The following is an 8,732-nucleotide window of genomic DNA, read 5'->3' on the forward strand; positions in this document are numbered from 1 at the left end:
GGGGAAGCGGCCGCGGGGGAGGGCTCCATTGCGTTCGGATTGGGGCTGCTTTGTGGCGTGGCGGCGACGGCGACGGTGGCGACGAACGACGGGAGGGGGGGTAGGGGTGGGGAGGCGAGACTGGTTCTGTTTCTGTAGAGGCCGAAGAGTAGGGCGCAGGGCAAAGCGTTGGAGGACGAGGGGTGGACCGGCGGAGTGACACTTGTTGGTGGGGCCAGGCCGCGGGCGTGTGGGCCCGGCCGGGACTCGTCTGCCGCTTGTATCCTCCACCTTGCCCGACGCACGTAGACCCACAATCGTTTTTTCTTCTTCTTCTTCTTGCCCGTGATGAAGACCAACGGCATCTCCTTTCTGTGCGTTTCACGAATAAAACGGTACACGTACGAACGGAGGAGCTCATGTTCGACCTACGTCGCCGTCTCCAATCTCCATGTCCGGTCGGCACTACCAAAATGCACATAGTCCCTCCATTATTTATCCATTTTTTTTCTTTGACTAAAGTCAAACTTTGTAAACCTTAACCAAGTTTATAAAGAACCGTATAAAGATTTACAGTAACAAATTTATATGATGTGAAAATACACTCAGTGAAGAATCTAATGGCATTGATGTGATGGTATCGTACTCTTTCCGTTCCTAAATACTCCCTCCGTTCTGAAATAGATGATTCAATTTAATTTGTACAAAGTTAGTACAAAGTTGAGTCATTTATTTTGGAACGGAGGGAGTATAAGCCTTTTTTTATAAGGTTCTAATATGTACTGCACACGGAGTAAAATGAGTGAATCTACCCTCCAAATTATGTCTATATACATCCATATATAGTCTGCATTGAAGTCTCTAAAAGATCTTATATTTAGAAACAGAGAGACTATATGTTAATGTTTTTTTCTATAAACTTGATCAATTCTGTATAGTTTGACTTTGAAAAAAGATTATACGCGGAGTAAACAAGAACATAAAAGCAAAACGCTACCGCACAAAGCCGCAAACCGCTCCGCCGAAACTTCCCCGTTGCACGACCACCGCCATCCCACGCTGATTCTGACCGATTCACCGCCACCATTTTGTCGGCCACCCCAAGCCTCGCCGTCACACCGTCGAGCGAAATGACCACCACGACCCCCTCCGCCAACGCCAAAGCTCAAAATGCCGCCACAGATCCCGTCGTTCCTTCGCTCATCCACCGGTCGAAATGGTCGCCGCACCAACATCAGCCGATGAGGTCGATTAAAGGACGGGGGCATCCAATCGATCGGGCGGCCACCGCCAAGCCGCGGCTCCATTCGACTCTCGGGTTGTGCAGCACCGCCGAAGTTGGTCGCACCCTGGGCTCCACTCAGGCCCCTTGTCCCTCCTGACACCATTCCTATGCGTCCGGGTGAGCTACGCTAGCCGAAGTTGAGCTCGGTGCCTCGACGACTGTCAGATCCGCCTCCCGGCCTTCCCACCATTGGATCCCTATGAGAAGTTGAATTTTAGGGGCACCAATTTTAGAGCATCTCACATCATAAATTTTCTAGTGCCCAAAAATCTTCTCTCTCCTACCATACAATCATTTTAGGGTATTGACCGACGTTTACATCATCTGTTATAGATGTTCTTAGAGAATATCCCTTGAAACCTCCATGCATAGGTCGCTTTGGTGGAGCGCGGGGAACATGAGAGCGTGCTATTTGTCGTTTCCTAGTGTCGCGACACAGCACACAGCACAGATGCGCTTCATGCGAAGCATGGGCACGCGGGTGGAGCACAATGGTGATTTCCGTGAAGCATAAGTGTGCTTTGTTGCGAAGTACATGCTCCCACACAATGAAGCACGTGCAACTAAAAATAAACAAAAATTATGCTCTAGATGTGCTACATCAGGTAGAACACGAGTGTGTTTGAAAATATGCTTAAGGCCTTATACAATGTAAAGTGCTTAAGGAGTGCTCGGTAAAATAAATCAATTTTTTCTTAAGCACTAGGGCTTATCTATATAGAAAGGGTGCCTAATTAAGTGTGTATCCTCCACAAATAAGCACTGTTTTATTTTTCTGAGTACCTCGCTAAGCACTTTGCACTGTGCAATGAAGTATATAAAAAAAGGGAAAAAAGGATAAAAAGAAAATATCAGCGTGATACCCTCTCCATCTACCACATGTCAAACGCGGAGCGCATCAAAGATTGATCTCAGGCGTGCAACATCGCGTGCAAGTGATGCGGTGGATATCCTTAACTTTGTGATTTCAAACATCCGAGGCTGCTTTCTACGCCGGTAATCGAGGCCAGAACTGCCGACCAACATTGCGTGGAAGTGATGGATCCGGCTCCCATCCATGCTACCACTTCATCCTATGGCTGTTTTTTTTTCTTTTTTCTTTCTAATTTAATCATCTCCCTCTCTGATTTTAAGGAGGTGGGGCCGGGCCTTATTTTGTTCCAATCAAAATCAAGCCATATAAACGGGAGCACGGATGGGCACACGACGGAGGAGCAGGCAAGTCTCGTCCGGAAGTGATGTGGTGGGTATCTCTCAACCTACCTGGCAGTGAACATCATCTTTCTCCTTTCCAACCCAAGTTCGTTTAAGTAGGTCATCCACAATTCCACTTCCACATACACACAACTCGAGTACTCGACAGTGAAAGCACCAACGCTGCCACCTCAACGAAGCAATCACATTCACAGGTAAGGGGACTCCTCCAGGTGCTGCACCCGGCACCTCCGCCCCAGCGGGATCGGCCGGTCGTAGAACAGCTCCGCCTTGCCATCATTGGCACCGCCGACACGGCGACCGGCTGCCAGCCTGCCGTACGAGCCCTTCAGCGCCCTGGAGCGCGCCCCCAGCGACGAGAGGACGACCACCAGCCTCCCCACGTTCACCAGCGCCTTCGGCGACATCATGGCGCCGCCGGCGTCGAGCTCCTCCGCGGGCTCCTTCACGTCGCCGGGGCAGGTCATGGCGCCGTGCTGGTCTTCTGAGACGGCCAGCGGCGCCTCGTCATTCTCGTCCTCGATGCGGCGGTTCTTGTCGCCGCCTTCGCTTAGATCGAACACCACGATGGCGCTCTTCTTCCAGGAGCCGTCGTCGTCGTCGTCGTACGGGTCGACCATCTCGGCAGGTTCGTTGGGCTGCTTGACGTCGAGGAGATCGGACGACGACGCTTCCATCCGCAGGAGCTCCTCGAGGCTCGGCCTTCTCGTCGCCCGGTCGACGTCGTTCGCAGCTGCGCCGGCGGAGCACGCGGTTCCGAAGACGGCGGCGAAGGGGGAGCAGATGAGCCTGACGACGGCGTGCCTCCTCCTTCCCGCAAACCTCGCCTTGGCGTGGTTGGGTGCCGGTAGCAGCGGCGAAGGGGACGACGCGCCGGAGAGAGGCGGGGACGGGCCGAACCCGAACGGCGACGCAGCCCCATCGTGCTCCGGCCTTCCCATTTCCGCGGCGTACGTGGCTTGCTATCCCCCTGTGCGTACGTGCGCACTCTTCACACGATCCCAAGCTTCGGATAGGTATTTATGCCGCTGATGATGCGTGAGGTGGGTGTGGAGTTTGTTCCGAGTAGATAGGCTTTCGGGGTGAGCTCTCCAAGTGTAGTAGCACTCGTTTGTTCAGCTACCGTGGTTAGGATGAGTGTTTGGTCTGGGAGGTTTCGAAATGTGGCAGAGTTTTGGGGAAGGGGCAAAGGATGGATGGGGAAATCGTGTGGGACTGTGCGAGGGAAAAAAGGGACATGTTGTGGATGCGTTGGTTCATAGTATGTATGCGGTTGTTTGAACAACAAGTTTAAGTTCATGGTTAAGTGAAAACCGACTAGCAACTCAGCGGGAGGAGAATCCCAGTGCCTCAGCTCCGGTTAGTAATTTGTGTTAGGGTTTTTTTAGTCTTCACAAGTACGGCGCTCGAGCGGATGGTGACGCTTTTTCTTCGCGTTTATCTTCCAGGCTTTGATCTTCCTCGTGTTCGTCCGTTTGTATGTAGTCGACGGAGCTTCAACGTAGATTCATGCCATCTCCTTGGGAAGGTAAGGTTAGGGCTTTTCGTCATGTGACGAGATTTGGTGTCAGATGTTTTAGATCTATGTAAGGGTTCAATGACGATGATTGCGGTTCCAAGGCGATGGTCTTTAGGGGCACGTGCACAAAGACTTCCATGTTGTCATCGAGAGGGTCAAGCCGGTTCCGGTAGGAGAGCAGCGACAACGGCGTGTCAGCAGCTCGTTCTGGCGATAGTAGTGGTCATTCGATGGTCTCGAAATCCCAATGTAATTCTTATTATGTTCGAGATATTTTGTACTTTCGATAAGCTTTTATAACATATCTGATCCTCTGCTAGCAGTGAAGGTTTCAAAGGAAACATGGCTCGGTGGTGCCCGAACAAAAATGAGCGACAGTTCCGACATTGGGAAACTGAGTTTGTTGGGAAGCTTTAGGGGATTGGTACAAGCGAGTGAAAATACACAGTGGTGTTGTGGCTTCAGAAAAGCATGTGGATGCTTCTGGAAACTTTGGTTAAGGATCTTATCTTGGATTTCAAACCAAAGTACTTTTGCCTTTGCTTATGCTCACCTTGATAGTACGGTTGTTCTAAATTCAATGTAAATCTTGAATTCAACAAAAGCATATAAATTACATTCAACAAGCTTGAGGTAGACTTCATTTTGAGAAGTTTGAAGCTAGGGTTCACATTAGACCTATTTTCTGAATAAAACTTGATAAAACGGTAGTCGTATAAACTGGATGACATCATAATCGCCAAAAGCTAATGGGGGCATCTAAGAGATCGCGACACTTTTTTATTTTTGTGGGATCAGAGGGATTTCATTGCTCAACTAGCAAGAAGGTCCTCCATACAAAGTCGTGGTACATTAGCAGGGGCCGATCCAGAGAGCCGTACGGGCTTCAACACGACCAAAAGTAGCTAATCTATTACTTAACTTGAAGGATCATGAGAGGCTAAACTTTAGATCGTCAACTGACATAATTCATCACATAATCACAGCTAATTTAGAACACAAAAACAATTGAAAATGAGAATGGAAAAAAACATGTAGTAGGGCGGGCAGAGATCGAGCATGGGACAGTGTGCTACAATAGAGGGTGCCGACGGAGGAGAGTGCCAGACGGAGGCAAATCACCTTCGCCGCGGCCGAATGGGTCAACAGGGTATCTCAGCAGCGGCATCAGAAATAGCCGACGGGGGTTGGGGGAGACCACAAGGGCCAGAGCACAGCTTGCGGGCGCAACGCAATGGAGGGTCGCAGCAGCCGGGAACGAGGCCTTCCGGAAGGATGTCTATAGATTTTCAAACGAGGTAAACACGTCAGGAGTGGTAAATCAGGAAATAATGCTTCGTTCTTCGAATTTGATTTTACCTGTTGCAGCCCTTTGAACGCTTGACGTTGCTGTGTCACTATCATCAAGAACACTGCAGAAGGGGAAAACATTGCAAGTAAGAAACTCGGTGCAACCTCTGCGATGGATATTCAGTTCACCAAGAAAATAATTCTGTACTCCTAGGGAGTATGTGCGTACTTACATTCCTCATATACCATATAGATGAATCGACTATACCTCTTTACCATTTTAATACACTTCATTAGCAATTGCTAGGTACCGCAAAGGCGCAAAGTGAGTTCTACGAAAAATTCTTTCCGACTCAATACATTTTGCGTAGTTCGCGTATATTGCTTATTTGTACATAAAAATGGTATATTGCAAAAACTAGAGGCCCCGGTGATGTTTTTCTTAATACTTGTATTGAGATTATCTTAGTATGGTATATATCGAGAATGATAAAGAGGTATAATAGATTCATTTAAGAGATATACTGAATGTGGGAGTACATACTCTGGAAGTATATAAAGGAGTCCTTGTATTATGTACATAGAAAAGCAAAATCATGAAAATACAGCAAGCATCAAACTGCAAATAGTGGCTGGGTAGTTCTGAATGTCGAGGGTGCCAAGTTGCATGTCGATAACCGACTCGAAACTAGGTGTGTGTGTGTGTGTCATTTTGTCAAGGGTTTCCAATTGCATGTCAACCATCGACTCGCAACTAGGGGGTGTGTGGTTGTTGAGGACCTCTAGTTGCAAGTTGACCATCGACTCACAACCATAGTTTAAAAAACCGAACCGGAAAGGTTGTCGGTTCAGGTTTTTACCGGTCGGACCGCCGGTTCACTGATAACCCACAAGTATAGGGATCGCAACAACTTTCGAGGGTAGAGTATTCAACCCAAATTTATTGATTCGACACAAGGGGAGCCAAAGAATATTCTCAAGTATTAGCAGCTGAATTGTCAATTCAACCACACCTGGAAACTTAGTATCTGCAGCAAAGTGTTTAGTAGCAAAGTAATATGATAGTGATGGTAACGGCAACAAAAGAGTAACGAAAGCAAAGTAATGTTTTTGGTATTTTGTAGTGATTGTAACAATAGCAACGGGAAAGTAAATAAGCGTAAACCAGTATATCGAAAGCTCGTAGGCATCGGATCAATGATGGATAATTATGCCGGATGTGGTTCATCATGTAACAGTCATAACATAGGGTGACATAGAACTAGCTCCAGTTCATCAATGTAATGTAGGCATGTATTCCGAATATAGTCATACGTGCTTATGAAAAAGAACTTGCATGACATCTTTTGTCCTACCCTCCCGTGGCAGCGGGGTCCTAATGGAAACTAAGGGGTATTAAGGCCTCCTTTTAATAGAGAACCGGAACAAAGCATTAGCACATAGTGAATACATGAACTCCTCAAACTATGGTCATCACCGGAAAGTATCCCGATTATTGTCACTTCGGGGTTAACGGATCATAACACATAATAGGTGACTATAGACTTGCAAGATAGGATCTAGAACTCTTATATATTGATGAAAACATAATAGGTTCAGATCTAAAATCATGGAACTCGGGCCCTAGTGACAAGCATTAAGCATAACAAAGTCATAGCAACATCAATCTCAGAACATAGTGGATACTAGGGATCAAACCCTAACAAAACTAACTCGATTGCATAGTGAATCTCATCCAACCCATCACCGTCCAGCAAGCTTACGATGGAATTACTCACGCACGGCGGTGAGCATCATGAAATTGGTGATGGAGGATGGTTGATGATGATGACGGCGACGAATCCCCCTCTCCGGAGCCCCGAACGGACTCCAGATCAGCCATCCCGAGAGGTTTTAGAGCTTGGCGGCGGCTCCATATCGTAAAACGCGATGATTTCTTCTCTCCTATTTTTTTCTTCCCGAAAGCAGTTATATGGGGGTGGAGTTGGAGTCGGAGACGCAACAGGGGGCCCACAAGGTAGGGGGCGCGCCCCCACCCTCGTGAGAAGGGTGTGGGCCCCCTGGTCTTCATCTTTGGCGAGAATTTTTTTATTATTTATTGTAAGGTATTCCGTGGAGTTTCAGGTCATTTCGAGAACTTTTGTTTTCTGCACATAAAAGAACATCATGGCAATTCTGCTGAAAATAGCGTCAGTCCGGGTTAGTTCCATTCAAATCATACAAGTTAGAGTCCAAAACAAGGACAAAAGTATTTGGAAAAGTAGATACTTTGGAGACGTATCAACTCCCCCAAGCTTAAACCCTTGCTTGTCCTACCCTTGCTTGTACTCAAGCAATTCAGTTGACAAACTGAAAGAAATAAAGAAAAACTTTTACAAACTCTGTTTGCTCTTGTTGTTGTAAATATGTCAAGCTAGCATTCAAGTTTTCAGCAAAGATTATAAATAACCACATTTGCAATAATTCTTAGGTCTCATGATTACCTATATCAATAGCATAATCAACTATCAAGCCATAATAATAAATCTCGGATGACAATACTTTCTCAAAAACAATCATAATATGATATAACAAGATGGTATCTTGCTAGCCCTTTTTGAGACCGCAAAAAATAAATGCAGAGCACCTTTAAAGATCAAGGACTGACTAGACATTGTAATTCATGGTAAAAAAGATCCAATCATAGTCACACCCAATATAAATTAACAGTAATGAATGCAAATGACAGCTGCGCTCTCCAGCTAGTGCTTTTTAATAAGAGGGTGATGACTCAACATAAAAGTAAATAGATATGCCCTTCGCAGAGAGAAGCATGGATTTATAGAGGTGCCAGAGCTCGGTTTTGAAATAGAGGTGAATATCATTTTGAGCAGTATACTTTCATTGTCAACATAACAACCAAGAGATGACGATATCTTCCATGCTACACACATTATAGGCGATTCTCAAACAGAATGGTAAAGTTTATACTTCCCCTCCACCAACAAACATCAATCCATGGCTTGCTCAAAACAACGAGTGCCTCCAACATACATCAGGTCCTAGGGGGAGTTTTGTTTGTAATTATTTTGATTTAGTTGGCATAAAGCATGAGACTGGGCATCCCGGTGATCAGCCCTTTATCTCGTGAGTGAGGAGCGGAGTCCACTTCTCTTGAAATAACCCGCCTAACATGGAAGATACAGACAACCCTAGTTGATATATGAGCTATTCGAGCATACAAAACAGGATAATTATTTGAAGGTTTAGAGTTTGGCACATATAAATTTACTTGGAACAGCAGGTAGATACCGCATATAGGAAGGTATAGTGGACTCATGTGGAATAACTTTGGGGTTTAAGGAGGTTGGATGCACAAGCAGTATTCCTGCTTAGTACAGGTGAAGGCTAGCAAAAAACTGGGAAGCGACCAACTAGAGAGCGACAACAGCCATGTACATGCAT

The 8,732-nt window shown here is 46.5% G+C and overlaps 1 protein-coding gene across 1 annotated transcript; it reads right to left on the reverse strand.

The window, feature by feature from the left end:
- Positions 1–2,473: 2,473 nt before the first annotated feature.
- On the reverse strand, positions 2,474–3,456 carry LOC119331396. The gene has a single exon (XM_037604550.1). It carries the CDS (start codon positions 3,418–3,420, stop codon positions 2,668–2,670), a length of 753 nt encoding a protein of 250 aa, XP_037460447.1. The 5' UTR covers positions 3,421–3,456; the 3' UTR covers positions 2,474–2,667.
- Positions 3,457–8,732: the final 5,276 nt, after the last annotated feature.

This window comes from Triticum dicoccoides, chromosome 7A, assembly GCF_002162155.2.
Source record: "Triticum dicoccoides isolate Atlit2015 ecotype Zavitan chromosome 7A, WEW_v2.0, whole genome shotgun sequence".
Taxonomy (NCBI): domain Eukaryota; kingdom Viridiplantae; phylum Streptophyta; class Magnoliopsida; order Poales; family Poaceae; genus Triticum; species Triticum dicoccoides.

Excerpts from the sequence above, each read along its gene's own strand:
- LOC119331396 (XM_037604550.1), bottom strand. The coding sequence starts at position 3,420 with ATGGGAAGGCCGGAGCACGATGGGGCTGCGTCGCCGTTCGGGTTCGGC.